Raw genomic sequence first — 22,244 nt, forward strand, 5'->3', positions numbered from 1 at the left:
TATATTAGACAGATTTAAGACGTTAACTTGTCTCTAACATGACTCAAACAAACTATAATTGCCCGTCGCCTGTTATAAAGACGTTCTGAAATAATCTTTTCACGTGATGTTGTACAAAATCATTATGACTTGAGTACTTCAATTTTTCTCAAATCGAGCCATTGTCGGGAAACTTTGACGGTACCACAGGAAACTGTATGAATTTTGTTGCAACATTTCATATTTGTAAGGAGGCTATATGTGGACGGGAGTTTATATAGATATAGGCGGACGCGGTAGCACTTTGTTTTTCTTGGATGGCGTTAAATTTTCTGAATACATCCCACTGCCACATAAATTTCCACCGTACATAGCAATTTGACTTAATTTTCCACGCAGATTAAAAACAATTTCTGTTTACAAACAAGGGCAATTCTGAGAACATTTGTCATTCTGCAAAACATACCATAACCATTTGCAAATACTGTACACATTCATTTATGTTGTTTATTAAACACAAACTTTTCAAATGTCTTTTAGTTTGCGGAAATGCAAGAGAACGCAGATACCGTACATATGGGAATTCCCCGCTTTTGTTATTGTTGTTTTGTAATTTTGTTCCTTTGTCGCAAATGGATGTTGTGGTGTCGTTTTTAAAGCTTTTTCTATCGTTATCGAGCAGCTAAAGATTTATAATTTCGATGAACTGCTGTAGACAAATTGTTGATGCACTGTGGAGAGTGATGGGAAACTGTTTTCGCACCGAAACCACTGATGATGACATTTCTTTACTACATGACGAAAACAGCGATCAAGGTGAAAGCCCATCCCCACCTCCTTATCGTCAATATGCTCAGGTACCATTATAAGAGTAGTGATACGGTCAGATGTGAATATTACATTTTGTTTATGTATTGAAAACTGAAGTAGCATTCAATTGGAGAACTGTACAGTTGTACGCCAGATTGGAAAGAATGGCCTGCGATTTCCCCCTGTAATCCGCGCAAATTTAGGCTTTTTACGTGTAAATTTTGTCCGCGCAACTTAGCACAGCTTTCGTAGGTAACTATAATAAACTTTCTTTAAAATTTTATATTTTCGTTGCACAATGAAGTTCTATGTCGTCACACGCCTTATTTCGCGAACAATCCACGTAAATCAGTCAAGCACATCGAAACTTACCGATCGTCACGCTTGAAATCTCATTTCTATTTCGGTAAAGTAGTCGTTAAAAGTACATTTATCTGTATTTTTAGGACGTAGTTTAAGCTATTATAGTGGCTGTCGGCTAGGCAAGTTACATAAAACAAATAATTAAAAACAGTTTAGAGCAGTTTGGCAATTATAACTTATCCCCACGAAACAAATCAGCAAAATGTTTGAACCGTTATGAAAATGAAAAATTGTAGAATCTAGCAGAACAGCTGCGTGCGCAATAGAGCAAAACTGAAAAATCGTCGTGTTTATTACTTTATTTAGTTGTTCTTTTTGTCGGCTGGATAGTCTTGCAGGCGTTGCGTTAATCGTTAAATCCACCTGTCAATCAAAAGTCTATCAATCTGCGCAGAAAATTGTAATTCCGCGCAAAAATCCGCGCAATTATTTTGACGAAAAAAATATCCTCCGCGCAAAAACAAAACTTTCCAATCTGGGTTGTACGATTGTTGGAAAGAATTCTAAATAAATATTTACATTTAAAATAACACAAGTTATTACTTTTCGGTAAATCTATTCACTGTAAGCCAACTATAGTTTAACAGTAGATTTTAAAAACAACCTAGTGCTTGCTTCAACCTCAAACAGTAATTCTGTACTTTCCATCATTATCAAACAAAGACGATCACTTGCAAAAGCATATTTTATGAAAACATTTCATACGTTTAATCATAAACATTACTGCCAAGGTAGTGGTGTATATAGAATACATCGTGTAGACCAGGGGTTCTTAACCTGGGGTGCACGCACCCCCAAGGGGTGCGAGAACTGTTTCTAGGGGGTGCGGGGATGCTGAATCATTAAGGTTGGTTAGGTCTATTCTATTTAGGCAATTACAGAAGGGGGAGCGAAAATTGGTTAGTGATTTGAAAGGGGGTGCGAAAATTGGTTGGTGATTTGAAAGGGGTGCAGCAAGGAAAAAAGGTTAAGAACCACTGGTAGACGTTTCGACAATTTCATACGTTGATGTCTAACTCTGAACTTTGTGTAACAATCGTACTCAATAAGGTAGGAGTTTGTTTGAAGGGAAGATTGTATTTATCGGAGGAAATGTGACTTTTAATTAAGGTAGGATTCGGGAATATAATAAAAATAGATTGAGAAACACTGATTCAATTAGGGCACATGCATACATACACACTTAACTCATTCCTTTTTTCAACTACACACCAGAAATGCAATATGTTTGTGTATGTGGTTGTAAACCAATTTTTAAAACTTTTTTCCGACAAAATATTGTACAATGTAAATTTGCAACTTTTATGTTTATCCTATGTGCCATTATTGAAAATCATAGCCTAAAAAATAAACAAACAATGCCAAAGAAACATGAACTGCTCAGCTGATTAAATCAGTTTAATGCCTATTAATACTACTACCGTGTATGAATTGGGACCTAAACATGCTTTTTCAAATTTCATGCTGATATTATGACCAAATCTTTTGTAGGGTTATTTTTTTGCAGTGACAGATGACCAACACAGTTGTTTGTTTGCAAGCTTGATGTGACATGTTTGTCCAGGCTGATTTTGTTCCACTCTCATTTTTGACTTTGCTTTGGTGTTATTTGGAATTTGTAGTAAATGAGTATTAATGTAATATAATGGTCATTTACAACATGAGATCTTTTGCACCAAGAGTGCACAACTGCTCATCTTCATAGCTATTGGCAGAAGCATCACAGTTCCTTATTTATCAAACATCCATGTTGTTTTAACAGAATTTTTAGCTCTTCCGGCAGTTTTTTATTGTAATATGCCAACGTTTCGATGTCCCATACGAAACACCTTCATCAGGGTAATGACATACAATGCAAACACAAGTTATTATAAAGCGAAAAGGGCGGCGAAACACACATAAAAAAGGCGATAGAAAAAAAATCTAGCTAATTTAGAGAAACCGATTTTCACAAGCGAGGTTTCCTGGAGTCGTGGAACATACATTCTCACACCAACACGATGAACGTTAAAACGGACGTTCTAATGCCGATAACTTATCGGTCACTTTTGCACCATTGAGCCAGGTGTTATCACACGACCATTGGTGCGCACTGCGTTATTTCTATCGCCTTTTTTATGTGTGTTTCGCCGCCCTTTTCGCTTTATAATAACTTGTGTTTGCATTGTATGTCATTACCCTGATGAAGGTGTTTCGTATGGGACATCGAAACGTTGGCATATTACAATAAAAAACTGCCGGAAGAGCTAAAAATTCTGTTAATACGTTATGCCTGGCAGCAACAGTGTATTCATCCATGTTGTTTATAAATTTCAGCCAAAAAAGAACTCAAAAAAAAGAAAAGTTCTGGGTGATTTTTGTTCCCCCATTGTTACAGTTTAATGCTTCCTGTTTGTTTTACGTTGTTTACACATTGAGTTTACAAAAGCATTGTGTTTAGACTAGTTTTTGACACCAAACAGTTTCAATCCATGTATGGCCACTGGCAACAGGTTGTGTTCTACACAGTGTGTCTAGTAATGAAAATATTAACAAACACCAATATTACCAGGTATAAGTTTTGGCTCTTTGAATGGCATAAAGTATGTCTCCTTTTGTAGTTTATAATATTCTGACAAGTTCTAGCATATTGGGTTTGCAGACAGTTTTTAAAACAATGTGGTGGAAATACCTGACCTCACAGCCATTTTTAGTCAAATGAAGACTAGGTTATAGATCATGTAGTATAAGTAATAAAAAAAAAAATTTTCTTCTCCTTAGTGCATTTTTTTCCAACTTGATTTTCCTAATTCAAGCACATGAATAGTATTTGCTAACCACCAAGACAAAACTGTTGGTGTATATATACTACGGAACGTGTTATGGGATTGTTTTTGGAAACACCATACACAAGTCAGTGACTTTATAAGTGCCACATCAGTCCCTGATAACAGAGGGAAAGGAGCTTAAGAGTGCCTACTAGAGATAAAATGGCCTTGTCTTTTGTGGCTGCTAACTAAAATTGGGCATTGGAAGTTCACAAAAATATACACATGCCAATGTGTGCAGTTCAATTCTTATAGTTGATGTTTGTGACTTTTAAGGATACTGTTGTTAGAAACCAGAGTATCAGCTGTGGTGGCGTTTGCATACAAGCAACAGACATAAGAAACTAGCAACGAACCGTCGGTCTAACAAACAATGTAGCAGGCATGGGCGCCGGCAGAAAATTTTGCAAGAGGGGGCAAATTTTGGCTGATACTTTACCGCATCAAGAATTTGTTACATATGAAGCCATAAATCGTGTACTTCACAATTGAGTTGCCTAAAAGTTAAAGCATTGAACGATGTCACGAATCCCCGCGCTGCCACTTTAATTAGGTTTGCTGCTAAATATGTTAAATTGGGGTACACTGAAATTCCAAGGGGGGGCAAATGCCCTCTCTTGCCCCTACGTGGCGGCGCCCATGGTAGCAGGATGTTTGCTAAGTACGTGCACATGGCGCTGTGATTAATCGTATGATTCGTTGTGTTGTGATGATGTAACCCGTGTCCCAATACGAAGCGAAGTGGGCGAGTGTGTCAGTTGAAAGGAATTATACTGTTTACAAGAATATGTTTTAGCATTAAGGTGTAATAAATTGGGTCCGTCAATAGTAACGAAATAGATTATTTCCTGCGCATTCTTCAAACGAATTTAGTAATGTGTGTTTAGTGTAATATAAACGGTGTTATAAAATTATACGTTTGTACTGGTCCGGCTTGATTTTGTGAAACTATCGTGACGAGATTTAACTAATAAACCGCAGCACCGTAAACGGCGATAAGCAATGAATCAAAATTTGTAGACCTTTCGTTCGGAATCCGAACCCGCCTGTTTCACTTTCGTCACACCCAAATCGCTGTACCAAACAAAAACAATTATGAAACAAACCTGAACCGGCATATGCAAGCAGTTTCCTCTGGTAAAATTCAGAATGTTCGCAATTTGTAGAAATTTAGCAAAGTTGCAGGCAACAAAGTCGGTGCCAAACGGATAGAGGGCGCTCCGGACATTAGCACTGGGGCGGAAAGCGTTTGTCTGCTTGCACAAGCTGTTGTTTGTCTCGACCCGTGATGAGCTTTTTTCGTGAACTGCCGTTATCACAAAGGCTTGGCGTCAGTCAGCTGATGAGCGCAACCCACATGATAGATTAGTCGCTAAGAGGCTAGGACGTACTGTGTTTGGATAAATTGAAAGATTGGGACGAATCCCTTTTAAATAGAAGTCTAGTTTTACCCTTTATACAAGTTGTGAGTATTGTGTTTTGGCAGTTTCGTATAACTTGGAGTGAGTTAATAATTAACTGAATTACATGTATGTGGCTTGATGATGCTTAGTCATCACATTAAACAGATTACCACCCAAAAGATTCTCTATGTACTTCAATTTTAACTGAGATCAGGTAGATAAACCTGATAACTTCTTGCTGTTGTTTGTGTTTTAAGTGTATATGTATTAGCTAACAGGTTTAGATTCATTCTCTTAATACTGATGGTTTGACCTTGATCAAAACTTGTTTGTTGGTTGCTAGAGATTCATTCAGTGTTATTGCCAAAGCAACACCCGTTGCCAATATATCTCAAGTAAAGTTTCAATGGGAAATCAAATAGCCTCTGATTATGAACTAAATGAAGATGAAGTGGAAGTTAGCAGTCAATCAGATGGAACACTGAGTGTGACGAACAGTAGAGACATACCGCAACACAGTCGACCTCACCATTCCCGCAACAAAAACAGTAGAAAACATAAGTCACATGTACGACTTGTGCCACTTTCAGGAAGCCCAAAAACTGTTGTCAGCACATCATTGCCAAACATGCCTATTTCAAGGGACCCTGTAAGTGGTTGAACCTTGCTTGCTCAAATCAGTTTGGGATGAAGCAAAAATGAAACATGCTTTAAGTATTCGAACACTGCTTTATCATTTTAAAGCCACCAACATACTGATCCGTGTATGAAGTTGGTTTATCAAACTTAAAACTGCCTATATAATCTGTCACAAACTAGTATACAACGTTTTGCATTTTCAATTGAAAGTGTATGGGCACTAAATTTACAAGTAGACAACAAACAAACCTTTAATCTTGAGTACCAACTCAAATTAATAAAACTATAAGAAAATTTGTTCCAAACATTTTTGGATGAAGCCTTAGTTTCTAATGTCAAAGTGTAACGAAATAAATGTTTAAAAGGGTGAAGCTGCCAACCAAAGAATGTACCATCTAAGCCCAGGTCAGTCCTGCACTGCTGAAGAGCTAACAGAAGATGAACAGGTCAAATTAGCTCAACGGATAGGTTTTATCCACCACTTGCCAAGAAGTACATGGGATGAAAGTAATATTTCAGGAAAAAAGATTAGAGAGTAAGTGCTTTTCTATACTTCTTTAAGTCATGCAAACTGGTGGTGCTTGTGGAGACTAATACCATGACATAAACACAATATATTCTCTGATCTAGTACACACCCAAAATTTTAAACTGCTTGTTGAGTAGGTGATTAAGTGCAACTGACTGCAGTTTTCTAAATGGAATTGATTAAGTTTTCACACAATCTATGTATTTGTAATTGTATGATTAGTGGCTGGGGCATCTTGGAGCAATAAAAGAAACTTAAAAAAAAACAATTGACAGTGTTTTTTACACTCTTTTGCCAAAAACTAAACCAGCTTTTAAAAGTGGGTTCCAGCATTAGTGTTGTACTGTGTGTAGACAATTTGTGAAAATAACACTTCTGAAACAGGCTTGACAGACAAATGGGCTCATTCTTGAGTTTGTATGCTGCAAACTGATAATGCATAAATTTAGCCAATAATTGCCTTGAACCTTTTATTCCACTAAATAGCAAAATGTAGGACAACTACTGACTCTCTGAATAACATGTCTCTGTTTTAGAGCGAGCAGCAGATTTTTAGGTCAAGCACCAGCAATTTTTTCTAACAAATTCTGTCGATTATTATTTTTGTTTTGTACATAAAAAAATTTCTCATCTTTTTTCGGCAACTTCAGTGATATAATATGTTCTTTAAAACAAGGTTAAAATTTGTTACATTTCAGGTGTTGTATATGCATGATTGATTTTGAACAAGATGAACCTATCCGGTACCTGCCCTGTATGCATTACTATCACCTTGACTGCATTGATGATTGGCTAATGAGGTCATTCACATGCCCAACTTGCATGGAACCAGTTGATGCAGCACTTCTTTCTACTTATGACAGCCCTGAATTAGACAACATTGGTTAAATTAGAGTGCAAACATTCATGAAATGTTCTGAATAGTTCAAGGCTTGTAACATTGGTCTAACACAAGAGCTCACTATCAGTGTACCAAGCACAGCACTTCCAATTTCGCAATATATGTTTACTTTTAGTGTCTCCCTTGTTTGTTACATTTCTTACCTTCTTTGTTGACCTGTTTTAAATTTCTTTTTAGCCCTCAAAAGAGCTCCACTTGGTTTGTTAGTCATGTCACATAATTTATGAATTGTGTTTAGTTCAAATCCTTGTCATGGCTTTGTTGAAACTGTTTTTGTTTTGTTCTATGGTGGACTAGTAGCAAAGTTTTGTTGGTAAATGGAAATGTATGTCTGTCTTTGCTAGTGTTCTTCACTAATATTTGCTGTGCTGTTTGTGTTTTTTGCTTATTTGCACATGACAAGATCTTTAATTTGTTTTGAAGCTAAATCAAAAGTCATTGTCAAACACTTAAAATTGGCTTTTTCTCTGATTTCTATGGAATGTTGTTCGGTTTTTTTATTGCCAATGCGCTATTGCCCTGATTAATCGTTTGTGCTTACCTTTCATTGTTTCATCAGTTGTTTTTCTGTAGCAGAACTGATGACAAATGTTGTTTTTCCCTTTCTTATTTTGCTGTACTGACCAGAAATGACTGCCGGCAGTTCTCTGGTTGACCAAATTACAAACCTTCTCCATTTGTATTGCTTTTGTGCTGTTGAATGACTAATATATCCGAATACATTGCAAAATCCAAGGATGAGTTTAGCTGGATTGGCAAATTGGCTGGCGTTATTGGGTGGTGATTGGGGCTTTACATAAGTAACGTATTTATTACGTAGAATGCTAATCCAACAGCTTGTTCAGTCGTGAAATGTAAACAACCAAAGCAACAAACTCTTCAGGTGCCAAATAAAAATATTGACACATGCGGCAGATTTTCTTCACAGGCCTTTTGACAAAGCAAGTAACAATTCTTTTAGATATGTGGAAGAGTAGTGTACGTAAGCGAACGCCGAAGATTAATGGAGTTTTGTTACCCGTTGAAAATCCACAATAGTACAAATTTAAACCCAGGCAGAAAAGCACAACCACAGCATGGAAAGTAGGATGGCTAGTTTATAAGCCATAAAGATAAAATAAAGACAAATAATTAAACCTGACGTTACCGGAACCAGTTTTCGTTGTTTTAAATAAATTTTATCGAAAAAGGATTAGGGACAAAGACAACACAGTAACAGTTGACCTGAAGAGGTACTTAATAAAAATTTACACCAACAAAAGATAAAAACATGGCGATCATCCGTATATTCACACCGATTCGAAAAATAGAAAGGGTCAGTGGGCGTAAATCCAGCAACGGCAATAATCCCGCGTTTCGTAGTATCACCTTTGAAACAGATTTTGTATTTGCAGGCCGACAAGAGCAGTAAAACATTTAGCAATGATCTATCATAATAACAGATTTGTAATGTAGTCGGACAGGCTTCTAAAGTTTGGTTTTTGTGATTGATGTGTAGTTCTTATTCTCTGTTACATACATACATTTAATATAACTGTTTCTTAACTAACTATTATACTGATAGACCAAACGTAAGATATTTTACACGTAACCTGAACGTGTACTTATCTTATATGCAGTGGCCCTCAATGCAAAACAAATTGTGTAGTAACTATAGCCAGAGACTTTAAACCAGAAGTGTATAAATTTGAAAGTGTTTTTGATGTGTTTTAGGTGGATATTTGTACATTTATACATATTCAGTTCAGGCAAATGTACAAATGTGTGATTATGTAAGTTTTTCTCAATGAAAAATGCAATGAGTTCTTACCTGCTACAAGAGATATTTTTTGGATACTGTGTTTATTAAGCTGGTAAGTTGTGTGTTGTAACTTTTACAACTCCATGCTTATTATAGCAAAATTTGCATGGTTATAACCAAAGTATAAAAAGTATACTTTTTGTGCAAAAAAATAAATTGTGCCGAGTTGATGTAACTTGCTTCTGCCATAGATTTCACCAGTGCACATTTTATCAGACTGAATATTAATAACAAGTCAGATTGTTGGTCAAATAATAGTAAACTATAATTGCAGTAAGTCATAAAGTTTGCTTTTAGACAGTTCAATAGGAAGGTGTTTGTGAAAAAAGATACCTAAGTGGAATATCAAACACAAATTGAATGAGACAATGTTACTTTTATTGGTGCAGTAACCAAATTTCCATAACTTGTAAAAAAATACCAGTTCCTCTAACTTGTACTTTAGATATAAATTGAAAACTTATAAACAATCTGTTTGTCACTACAAACCATTTAAATCTTATGTGTAAACATTTTTAGATGTAACACAACAGAAACATGAACAAAAGCAGTGAACATGATGGAAAAGTTTTGCGACTGAAGAGTCCTGCTGGTGCAGAATCAGCCATATACAAATGGCCTCTCCCCAAATATGTGAGTTAAATGTTATCATGTTTTTTATGATCTGACAAGTCAAATTATATTTTTGACTCAAAACCAAATAAAGAGACACATATGATTTTGTATGAACAAAAATGTATAAGTTTGTTTATTCTTTTTAGGACTCGAGAGATGGTGCTTTTGAGATAATTGACACTATCAGGTAAATGTTTTATTTGTAAAATGTTTCAGGTGTACAAAACAAGGACAGTTTTGTCTTCATAGTACAACAAAAACATTGTCTATAGTTATGTAATATGTTGATGTACAGCAGCTTTTTGCTTAAACTGGATTATGCTTACAATTGTCAGGTGGGTATGCAAGGATTATCCTGATCTTGAGATGGCAATGGAGAAACACATTCTAGCAAATTACAACACAAATAAGTAATTTTTTTGCTATAACCTTATGTGTTTTGCCAATTAGTTACTTAACTTGTTTATTTGCAGTTTTGAAAGTATGAAGGAGCTGTGTAACAAATACAACAGAGCAATTGATTCCATTTTGCAACTGGTATGTTTGTTTTTTTGTTGCAGTTGTTACTGTTGTTGTTTGTGTTGGCACTACTGAATGGGCTATTGTATTACTAAAACAATTGTACTGGTGACTCATGGTTAACTATTTGCAATATCCAACAATTAATCCTGTAAATTATGGGTGTGTAAAATATAATTTGTGTAGTTCACAGTCAAACTGCTACTGATTATCCAATATTGAAAATAAACAATGTATTTTTGACTAACTTTAAATGAAGGGCGATGCTGCTTTTTCTGTCTGTGAATGTAAAATAATATGAGCTGTAAAATTTGGGGTCTTTAGATTGGACCAATCATTTTAAGTTTGGTCAAATTCTCTTTTGTAATAAGAGATTTGATCAGCAAAGAGTTGTTTACAAAATATAAATTACAGCTTAATTTAAAACATAACTATAGCTTCTTACAGAAATGTTTTTTTTAAACTATCATAGATAAAACTCATAAGTCTATTACATCACAAAAAATAAAGTTGTAGATATTACCCTTGTTACCCTTGTCTGTTCGACATTGATGTGCTTTAATCAATCATGTCTTGTTCAAAGTAATTTGATCCAGCATTGTGAGAACAATTGAAAACATTCTTTATGAGTTGTATTAGCATTTAAGTTGTGCTGTGATAATGCTTTTATTGTTTGTGGTCACTAAACATTACAAATTCTTACAGTGGCAAGGGACAAGCAAGTCAGCACTGCTGCAAACACAACCCTCTGTTGGTCTTCTCAAGCACATTATGCAACAGGTATTGCACAACACAACAACCACTTGAAAAAAAATCTGACACTACAGGTTTATTGTATTGTATTTCAACAGGTTTACAATCACAGTGTACTTGAACCTGAAAAACTCAATCAGTATGAGCCCTTTTCACCAGAGGTTTATGGCGAGACTTCTTTTGATTTGGTTGATCAAATGTTAACGGAACTAAAGTTAACTGAGGATGATGTTTTTCTGGATCTTGGCAGTGGTAAAATCCTTTTGTATTTTATCAACCTATGCCTTCTGTTGATATGTTGACTGCAATGAAATAAGCTAACAATTTTTTTTATTTAATGATTGTTTTCCTGTCAACATGGCAACAATTGTTTGGCTTGTCAGTCTTAATGCACAATGATACAGTTAGTAAGCTAGTTTGAGACTAAACAGCATTGTTCAACTGCCTGCTTGAATGCACAAAATATCGCTATTGTGCTTTGCAGGTGTTGGCCAAGTTGTGTTGCAAGTAGCTGCTGCTTCACCATGCAAGATGTGCACTGGAATCGAAAAAGCTCCTTTGCCAGCCAAGTACTCTCAAGTAATATGATTTATCTTCTAATACAACTAAACTAATACAACTAAGCTTTTTTATACCACTGTTACATACTTTGCTACTACTTTGCTGTTTTTATTAGCTTACTATGTTTAAAGAAACTTTGTTGACTATAAAGTCCATTTGTAAACTTTGATCTAAACCTCCTATTCTTTATACTAAACTGAAGCTTTCAGTACACTTAAATCAGCTTGAGTGGTATATATTATCTGCAACTGAAATCGCCTGTAAAGAGCGTGCATTGGTTCAGGACAACTTCTGTATAAGCACAATTTTTATGTCTGTATATACCGTGTTAGAACATGGACAGGGAGTATAAGAAATGGATGCGGTGGTATGGTAAAAAGTATCGGCCATTTAAACTTGATGTGGGCGATTTCCTGGATGATGAATGGGTTGAACAAATTGCACAGTCAACGTAAGTGACGCAGCTTTATGCTACACACAGTTGTCAAATGGGTCATAATCAGATTTTGCTTATGTTGGCAGTGTGATTTTTGTCAACAATTATGCATTCGGGCCAGAGGTTGATCATCAGCTAAAACTAAGGTTTGCAAATCTAAAGGAAGGCTGCCGTATTGTGTCATCAAAAGCATTTGCTCAAGTCAATTTTCGCATCACTGACAGAAATTTATCAGGTAAAGAATTTTATGCACCAAAGTTTGGTACCCAGCCAAAATACTTCATAGAAGAAAGCCATATTTTAAATTTTACTATATGTTTTGAATTGTTTTAGATATTGGAACAATTCTCAAGGTATCTGTGTTATCCCCACTTCGAGGATCAGTTTCATGGACCCCAAATCCTGTCACATATTACCTACAGGTAATGTATTCTGGCACCTTTAATGCTGGCTGTTAAAAGTGTTTTGGCATAACATATTGTTCTCACAGGTTGTGGATCGAACAATGTTGGAAAGGTACTTCCTTGCACAAAAAGATCCCAAACTGAGAGAGGAGTTTGAAATAGAGAATCGTCGTTCAAAAGAAAGCAGTCCTTCACATAAAATGGTAGGTACAAGTTTAAGTGAATTTTTGTGTTTAAAAGTATGGGTTAACAGATGTGGTTGTGCTTGAAACCAAGCATTTGCTTGTGATAAATATTTAACATGCGGAGCTGTGAAGTTTTGCATGTTTTTAACATAAACAATAATTTACTATGTGAGTGAGATTAAATTTAACAAATCGTAAAACAGCATTTTTAAATGTTTCTTTTAAGTGAATTTTTTTTCATTTTGGATTTGATTTTTTAGATTCGTGGAAAGCTTGACATGGATTCTCCTTCAGAGGGTAAGAAGAATATGAACAAGTTTCTTGCTAAACACTTGAACAAAATTGATGTGTAAATATTTACAATACCGGCAGTGCAATAATCTGACTCTTTTTCAGCAATGTTTGAGAGGATGTCACCAGCTGGCAAAAGAATCAATGGAATTAAAAAGGTACAGCTAAAATGTAATGGAATTACTTGTTTACATTAAAACGCTTCACCCAAATTTTATTTAACTTTATAGATTGCATTCCAGCAATAACAGACTTTTTTACAGAAGGGAGATTCAATGCCATCATCCCGTGCATCAACCCCAGCACCTGCCGGTTTGCCAGCTAATAAACCCAAGCAGAAAAAGCAGCGGAAAATAAGCGATCTTTCAAGTGACACTGAGGACAACGAAGGCTCTGATTTTGCTGAAACTAATGGGGTCCATGAGGGTTCTGAAAGCCTTGATATTGATGAATCTTCGTCAGACGAATATACATTGCCTTCGAAAAAGAGAAACGGGACTGCTGTAAAAAGAAGCACTGGTAAATTAAAACCATCTGGCAAGCGAATAAAACTTGCCCTAAAGATTGTTGACAAGGAACCCAACAGTGAAAAGGTGGGTGGATTTAATTTTTATGTGAAAAAGGCATATAACAAGGTTTGTTTGATTGGGACTGGCACTGGCATCCTTAGTTTTCTTATTCACATAAATAATTCATGTAATGTGAAATATGGTTTTTGTGCACTAAAAAGTAGGTCAGTTCATAATAAAATGCACACATTGTTTGTTTGAATGTTTGCTTCTTTTTTTCAATTAAATCGATTTTTTTAAAACCCAATGAAATTTGTGGACCAGTGCTACATGTTTTAATTCAGTGTAAACTTTCAAGCCACTTCTTTTTTTAGCCTCTGGTAAATGAAGAAATTCCAATTGCCGTGATCGGGAAACCGAAGCGGGTTCGAAGAAGCAACAGAAAACCAGCTCCAAAGGTATACAGTTGTTTTTACGCAAAGATAACAATAAATATGTATACTTTTGTCATCTTGTTTTTTTCTCAAAAACAGAAAAATTCTATTCTCATTATATTTAAGCAAATGTAAGTAAGGTTTTCCAGCTTTTCTAGAAATTTGCTTATACTATATGTCGAAAATATCAACATTATGAGGGCCTGATTAGTTTTTGTTTTAAATTGCCTCTCAAAAAACTGATGGTTTTCTCAATAACAAACAGCTAAAAAAATTAAAAAGTTTATTTTGAGCTTTCTTCTGTGTACCCCCACACAAACACAAACAAAATTCATTGGGTTTGTGAATTCCAGAAAAACCGTGCCCCCTCACCTTCAATACCTCAGTCAGATTCAAGAAGAAACAAAAATCAGAAAAAAATTAACTATGATCAGATGGGAGCAATCCAATTTCTACATGACAAAACTGTTGGAAGTGATGTTAGAGGTTGGTTAGTCAAAATTATCCCAACCATGCAACTCTTATGACAAGAAGGGTGTTTCTATTGACAATTGGACACTTGTATTTGCACTTAGCTATGATGCTTGTTAATCATACCCCAAAATGCTGTAACATCTACATAAATGTCATAGAAAATATTAGATTCATTTTTTGTCACTTGTTTTGAGGTGTTGCGTTGTATTTTATGATAAATGTTTTTGTACAAATGTGGCAAGTCATATTTTCACAAACACTGCACAGCAATCACTGTTTCCTGTTTGCTGCATATTGTGGCAAGTCTAACCATTAAAATGTAGGAAATAAGTTTATGTTTGTCTGTGTGAGCCTACAAACATTTTATTTGCTAACTTATTATATCTTCATTACAGATCCAGGGGAGTTTGTTAACATATCGGATTTAAGCAAACCAATTGTGACAGCTCTTTCATCCTCGCCGTCTTCTGCGTTGAAGGAGAAACAACTTTATGCTCTTGACTTTATGTTTGGTAAGAATTTTTGGGCTGTCTTGCAAATGCTAAGTGAGTTGTGGGTTGGGTCCATCTGACAGTTTAATGAGCCTTCAAGGGCCAAAGAAAGCGCGTTTTAATCACTGCGGTGTGGCAATGTTCCTGTGTGGTTTCTGTTATCAATAGACCTGGTGTGCTTATTTTAGAAATACTGAATTGGTAAGGTAAAGTAACATTTAGTGTTTGTTCAGGATCTTTCCTGCAAATAGCAGGGATCATATGCTGATGATCACTGCTTAAATGTGCAATTTTACATTTGTGAGTATTTTGTATGCTTGCAACAGATCTTGAAAGTTTGTATGTAGGACAAACTCATTGACCTGTGTAATAGAAAATTTCAAGGCTCCTGACCCAAATACAGATGTCAGAAACATGGTGGCCTAGATGTGTTCGATTTTCTTAGGTTAAGTCTTTTTGTTTTTAGAGCGATGGAAAATGAGGGTCCTCAGATTAATGTGTGATGCAGTTGATGAAGGATTTGCCAAGAAACTGCACATGCAGCTACAAGCAGAGCAAATGAAACAAAATCAATTGCAACAAGTGTTACAACTTCTTCTAGCTGATGTCAAGGCATTTACTGATGAGACTGCTGGCTTGGCACAAAGCAGACTTAAAGAGGTAAGACTTGTAGTAAATTATATTGGACACATTTTACTTTACCCTAACAGGTTGGGGGGGGGGGGATAAGTTTAATAATGATTCGCGTGGGCCGCATAGTTTTTGTATGCCCTAGTGCCGCCATTCCAAACTTAGCCTGCGAGGCGATTTTTATAGGGGCGCCAAGATTGGCTTTCTGCAATCCCATTTAAAATCTGGTGATGCCACTCTTGAACTGCATAGTTAGCCTCATCTTTCGAGCAATACTTGTATATTACGTCACAAGTAATCAAAGAAGGCAATTGTTTGTTTCACAATTAACACTTGTTGACTTGTTTGTGACGTAACAAACTGACTTTGGATCAATCCTAGGCGTTGTAATGTTATTTAACTAGTTAATATCAATTCTACATATCACGACAGGGAAACTTTCAGAAGGAGTAGATTAATTTTTGAATGTTAAAAAGTTATCAATATGACTTGGGGGACGTAGTTTGGTGACCCCTGCCCTATAAAATGATTTTGTGTTTGTATTTGTAAAGTTGCAAATGGATTCACGGGACCCAAACACAATTTATTCATTGATAAGCGCTGAACAAGCTCGCAATCAAGGCTTGCAAGTCCAACTGCAGCAGCTGTACTCCAGTCTTTGTCTTGTGAAACAGGAGAATTGTTCGCTGGTATGTTAAAATTCTTCGAAAAAACGCTGAATTAAATGTGTTGATTCCATATTCAGTAAAAATCTGTAAAGTAAACATTGATTTTATCAGCAGGAGGGTCAACAACCAATAAAAGAGGATGAATTGGCACCAGAGTTGAGTAAAGAGAAGCAAAATCCTCAACACGACTCAGTTAACGATCTCCTCCGAAATGCACTGATTATGTTGGAGCACCACAGCCCAGATGGTCATCCAAATATTCCACACTCAATAAGTATGTTAAATCAAATAGTCAGACAGCAAGCAAACAAACAAAAAAATATTTGTTAAAATATGTGCCTGTGGATCAGGGTTTTGTTGCTGTGAAAAAATTTTCTCCACCTACATTAAGTTTTCAATCCCAACCAAAAACAAAGCCCTAATGTTGGTACCGCACAATTTATTGCTGTTTTCCAAAATTGGTGTCCTACCTAAAGTTCTATAATACCACAATAGTAGAACTCACATAGCACTAAACAGTATTCTGGTCGTTGCATGTAGCCTAAGTTGTAAACCTATGCTTAATATTTCTTTATCCACTTAATACTAAATGCAATACAGTTTATTTTCTGAAGTTCACCATCTCACTTGACCATATCATTTTGTATGTTAGACACTCTTGTGGTAGGACAAAATTATGGGTAAGGGTTAAAAAATTATAGTCTGAGCATATCTTTGCATAACAAATTGGCACATACGGTTATAACATTGTTATTTGTTTGCATTTATTATCACACAGAAATTCAGGTACAATAATGCGAAAAATATGATAAAAGCATTACAAGCCGTTTTTTTCTAGGTTCAATTTACAATTCCTTGACTGCGCCTGATCCTCGCCTGATGTCGTCATACAACGTAGTTGACCTTCATCGCTTGGCAAGGTCAGGGACGCCCCTTAACAAGGATATAAGCAATATGCGGAAGAAAGGACTTACTCATCCCGCAGCATCAAGTGTAAAGCCACCTGAAAAAAGTGATCTTCCGCCCAGAGCTATGGAGATCGTACAGCAGGTGATAAAGTTTCTCGCGACAGTTGTAAAATGTGTTTTTGTGACAATATAAAAAAAACGTTGCATTGTTCTCATGGATTCGCTGCTTTACTTTCATTTTGTGTGTCTCGTTTGGAATATCCTAGTTGACCTGTTCTAATTCTGTGCTTAGGTGCTTAACAACTACGAAGAGCACATGCTTAACAAGGCGGCTAAAGTTGCAATCCAACAGCAGCAGACTTCACCCAATTCCGCAGGTGCGCCTGCTTCTAAAAAGAAGAAGCAGAAACACGCGGCAGGTTCACGAACAAACAAGTTGCTCTCGGATCCCCATTTGCGTCCGAGCGTTAAACTGGACACAACAGGAATGCTGGGAGCTTCTGAGTTCTCTCCGGTAACTCCACCTGACACTCCAGCCAGCATTGCAAGCTTTGCCTCAGCCTTCGCAACGAGTAAAACTGTGGCTGCAAATGACCCTACCCACGTCCGTCTTCCTACTCTACCCACTTCACAGACCTGGCATCCACACCATCCGCATTACGCCGCGGCTGGACAAAAACCGATGATGGTGCCTGGGGCATCTGGACAGTACAGTAGTTTGGTTCACCAGCAGCCAATGACCAACTACCAGCAAATAAACTGGCCACCATCATCTGTTTCTATTGCAAATTCTTTGGCGATGGGTAAAACGCAAGTAACTAAGGCTGGTAATGATTCTACGCAGCCAATGCATTTTAACATACAAAGTCTGGTATACAAAGGTTTGACCTCGCCTGCTCGCCCGACCACAGCTGATGGACAAACTCCCGCTTCCCAAAGTTTCTCTTCTGCACCTTTCACCCAAGAGGCCTCGTCTGTTGTCTGCGCAGCTTCCAGTACTTGTCTGACCACAACGAAGTACATTAAAACGGAACCGCTTCAGTCGATTATGTCTCCACCACACACGGGTTTCGCGCTACCTCACCCGTCTTCATCTCCCATGAGTCCACCCGACCAGCCAGCTCGTCACGTGACTCCATCCCCGAGTCCTGCGTACTTGTCGCCACAGCAACGGCAGGCGATGGGAGCCGCTGGTTTTGCTGCACCCGGGAAGGCTGGCTTAAACCAACGGCCTTTAAGCACTACTCCGCTACATGCCACGGCAAGCACTGTGGCCTCGCTTTACCCGCACATTCATTCGTCTCCTCATCTCAAATCCCAATCCATGTTCGGAATGAACGGTGGCCAGCAGCCGCTTATGATGTCCGTTCTTGCCGTGGGGACACCGCAACGCGGTACCCCTATTTCCCCATCCTCGCCGAATCCACCACTCACCTCAAGCAAGCCTCTTCATACGTCGCATGTCCTCACTGGACACAAAACGTCTCCATCGGCTTCCTACCCGCTCTCAGTGAAAATTCCTCAGGTTAGCGCGGGTAAAAGTGGCGAGGACATAAGCGGACAGGGCAACTTGCTACAAATGTTAAAGTCGCCAGCCGAAGTGGTAAACAAAACGTATGTTGCCGATCCTAAGACTGTGAAAACGTACACTGCTTCTGGTGTGGAACCGGTATACGACGGAAGTTTTTCGCCGCTAACACCAACGGAGACGTCTCTTAAGGACGTGATTTCAATGGCGGCAGTGTATCAAGAGGTTCCTACCACTAAGATGGTGGGAAGTGTGATTAGCGCTAAACCAACCAAACCCTCGGCCTCAAAACATGCCAGCTTGGCGTCCGCGTCTATTTCTGCAGGCTCCCCGGCGCAACTGGACTCAGCCACGGATTCAGCTCCTGAAACTGAACTCCATATGACTCCACCGAAGAAAAACAAGCGATCATTTGTTGTAATTCCAACAGCAGCATTGAAACCTAAACAGACACCTGGGGAGCACCACGAAATTCCGATGGCAAAGTCGAGCCATCAGCCCGAGCAATCACCCAAAACTATTGAGCCTGCGAAGAGTTCTTCACCATACAGTGCGCAGAGCCCAGATGATCCAGGACTTGTTATAGATGAGGAAGCAGGATTGAAAAGTTCATCTCCGCAAAAAGACACATCAGACAATTTGTTGCAAGTTTCCAAATCCACGAACAAGAGCATTGATCCAACTGTGGCTGTAACACCAAAACATGAAGGGATTTCAACTGATGAAATGCGCTTGTCAAAGATTGAGACCGAAAACCCCAAGGAAGCCATCACAACGCAAATTGCAGTTGGCCGACCACCAAGTGTGGAAGACAGATACTCCGGAAATTCGAACGACGTCCCGGAACGAGTGGATGAAAAAAGTACTTCAGGACCGATTCAGTGGCCGAAGACCAAGAAGCAAAGGGCTTGCACGAAGCTGTCAGGTAAAAACGTTTCCCTTTCAACCTTGGAAATCTTTTTGTCTAGTTAGCTGTCGCATCCATATACCTACGTTTAAGTAATTTGACATCCGTTTATGGAGGTGGTTTTAGTTGTAACATATTAAGACCAAGTAAATTATAGTGTGAAAAGTTTGCTCTTACGTTTGATGCTCACCTAATTTGTATCAAAGTACCAGATATGTTATTTCTTTGTTATCGTTACTGTACTTTGTTTTGTTGTTCAGACTACTCAGCAGTAGCAGTTCACTCACAGGAAGACAGTAAACCAACAACCAACAGCAGTCCCTTAGTATCGTCAGCTGCGCATCAGATAGCAGCAAGTTCATTGGCGCCCTCTGACGGCGGAAAGAAACAGCCTTCTTCACCACTTACCACAATTGCAGCAACCATAAAAAAAGAAACCAAGACAGAGGAATCGCCACCAACTCTCTCCGTTGTCCAATGTACGTGCATTCAAATTATTCCTAATGATATGTCATTGCCATGTTAGATAGTAGATACTGTGAAAATTAGTCACCAAAACAAATTAGTTGATTACAAAGCTGTGTGTATATATGACTGTCCCCTAAAAGGAAACCTTTTGTTGTCTAACCGGACTGTATAGTGTTTTAACAAAAAAGTATATTTCTGCTTTTAGCAACAGTTACGAAGACCACAGCTGTACCCGTCCAAAATCAAAAGGAAAATTCGAAACGAAGGTATAGAAGATCACATTTTGCACTTAACAATTATATCCGTTAAATATAATTTGCGTTTTATTTTAGGCCATGGAATGGCAGAAAACAGTCTTGGGAAGCCCGGGCTAATACTGGAAAATATCGCAATACGATACCTAACAATAGACCTCAACCCCACCCCGGTAATTACCCCCCTGAACCAGGTATGAATGAGGGTAATATGTACCCTCCATCGGTGCAACAGCCCCATCAACAATGGAGTCCGACTTTTTACCCCCAGCCCACTCAAAATATGGGGTTTTACCCCCCTCCAGCCCTCAATTACCCCAATCTTGCAAACCAACCCCAGGTACAGTACTCTGCTTACCAAAACCCGATACAGTTTTACCCAACACCCGTCACGAGTTACCCCGTCGCACCCCCATTGCCAACAGCGGGTCCCCCTCCACCACCGCCCCCACCCCCATCGTCACAGACTTGGGAAAATCCCTCCATTCAGCCGCAGACACCAATGACCAGCTACAACTGTGATTTGCCTCCGCCACCTCCCCCACCTGGACGACCACCGACAAGGTAAAAACATTTGTTTGAATTTGAACATTTGTGGTCTTCAAAAATGTAGAGCTACTAACACAAGAACTCACAACAGACAAAGTTTGATAAATAACGCACTAATATTCAAATTAACACTGGTACTGGGATCAAGTTGGTAAATAAGTTTAAAAGTTTGGTTCATTGCTATTTTTGTTACAAAACCTCACCCCAATCCTAGCAGCCCTAACCGTCAGCATTTGCACATAATTTTTTAAATAACTTAAAATAATTAGCAAATTGTGATTTGGGTTGTTCATGTTAATAGAATTTCCCTTTATTAAGGCTAACCTTCCCGTCCCTGTGTTCTACCTGCTATAGCTTGTATCATTTTAGTCAACACCTCGTCAAAAAAACTTGCTACTGTTCTTTTTGCAGCTCGACGTCGACTTGATTCTAGTAGCAAGCCTCTATCAAACAGTTCAAGTTCATCGTGCGAATTGCCAATCGTCATCTGCTACTGCTTTTTCAATGCAGCTGTTGCCCACTATACTTTGAACATTTGTTCCAGGTCTTCTACGATAACGAAAAATTTGTGCACTCGTACAGCGAAAACAACTCGCCTCTATGCAACGCTGATTTGTTTCTAGGAAAATCGACGAAATTAGATCCTGTAGGAAAGCAAAAGCCCGACCTCAAAAACCGTTTGCCTACGTTCCTTCGGTGTCCTCGTTATGCAAAGGCTGCACGAACTTCCCACTTGCTTTGGTAGCGACTGTCGGCCAATGAAACAAAACTGTGTCTTTCTTTAGCGTTTTTACAAGATGTAATCGGCGTTGACGATGTTGCGCCGGTTTGACATTCGCGTGCCAACATACGCAGATTGCATATTCGTGTTGTTGATTTGACCTAGCCCTAGATCGGTAACTCGATATGCGGTTCAGGAAGCGTTGTGTGTAAACGGAGGCGCCGAACCTTGTTGTTTTTGATTTGTGTAGACGGTAAGGTAATATTGCGCGAAATACGTCGGTCCAATTGATATGTCGCCTTTTTTATACAACACTGGATAGGAAATGCTTATCACTTAATTGCGGCCTTAAAATTTGACTTTAATACTTCCTTTGCAAATTATTTCGTCCCCGTCGAGGTCTGACGCCGACAAAGCAGCATAATCTCCGTTTTACTGTTGCTTTTAGTTTTTATTATTTATTAACCAGCCTCGTTTTTTGTACGAACATTGGTATTCAGGTGTCGATATGTGGGAGCGTTGTTTGTCTTTGATATTCGGCGATCCATTCACGGACTGGGTTTGGGTTCCGGATTCTGATCGCCGTGTACATATTTGTTAATACTCTTCAATTAGTATTTGATTTCCTTTTACATGTGCTGTATTTTTTCAGTTTAAAAGAAGTCGCAACTGAATGTGTTTTTGACTGTTTGTTTGCCACAGTGAAGA

At 38.0% G+C, this 22,244-nt stretch overlaps 2 protein-coding genes across 4 annotated transcripts; both read left to right on the top strand.

Moving 5' to 3' along the window:
* The first annotated feature begins 619 nt into the window (after nucleotides 1–619).
* Nucleotides 620–8,165, top strand: LOC145222855 (RING finger protein 11-like). Of its 2 annotated transcripts, none has more exons than XM_080089077.1 (3): nucleotides 620–836; nucleotides 6,367–6,536; nucleotides 7,228–8,165. In XM_080089077.1, the coding sequence occupies exons 1-3, from the start codon at nucleotides 681–683 to the stop codon at nucleotides 7,415–7,417; spliced, it is 516 nt and encodes a 171-aa protein (XP_079945203.1). In that variant the 5' UTR covers nucleotides 620–680; the 3' UTR covers nucleotides 7,418–8,165. The 2 variants fall into 2 exon arrangements, with proteins under 2 accessions (XP_079945203.1, XP_079945202.1); XM_080089076.1 differs by lacking the exon at nucleotides 620–836 and adding an exon at nucleotides 5,213–6,011.
* Nucleotides 8,166–9,116: 951 nt separating this feature from the next.
* On the top strand, nucleotides 9,117–22,214 carry LOC145222875 (uncharacterized). Of its 2 annotated transcripts, none has more exons than XM_080089105.1 (27): nucleotides 9,117–9,283; nucleotides 9,751–9,864; nucleotides 9,993–10,033; nucleotides 10,182–10,256; nucleotides 10,320–10,383; nucleotides 11,071–11,145; nucleotides 11,217–11,370; nucleotides 11,603–11,697; nucleotides 12,012–12,130; nucleotides 12,202–12,350; nucleotides 12,449–12,537; nucleotides 12,606–12,722; nucleotides 12,965–13,001; nucleotides 13,101–13,153; nucleotides 13,259–13,588; nucleotides 13,879–13,962; nucleotides 14,292–14,424; nucleotides 14,808–14,924; nucleotides 15,370–15,563; nucleotides 16,085–16,222; nucleotides 16,313–16,475; nucleotides 17,040–17,251; nucleotides 17,402–19,562; nucleotides 19,805–20,023; nucleotides 20,218–20,278; nucleotides 20,345–20,830; nucleotides 21,227–22,214. In XM_080089105.1, the coding sequence occupies exons 2-27, from the start codon at nucleotides 9,769–9,771 to the stop codon at nucleotides 21,240–21,242; spliced, it is 5,478 nt and encodes a 1,825-aa protein (XP_079945231.1). In that variant the 5' UTR covers nucleotides 9,117–9,283; nucleotides 9,751–9,768; the 3' UTR covers nucleotides 21,243–22,214. The 2 variants fall into 2 exon arrangements, with proteins under 2 accessions (XP_079945231.1, XP_079945232.1); XM_080089106.1 differs by having other exon boundaries at nucleotides 16,316–16,475.
* The last annotated feature ends 30 nt before the right edge of the window (nucleotides 22,215–22,244 follow it).

Source organism: Phallusia mammillata, chromosome 4 (genome assembly GCF_965637545.1).
Source record: "Phallusia mammillata chromosome 4, kaPhaMamm4.hap1.1, whole genome shotgun sequence".
Taxonomy (NCBI): domain Eukaryota; kingdom Metazoa; phylum Chordata; class Ascidiacea; order Phlebobranchia; family Ascidiidae; genus Phallusia; species Phallusia mammillata.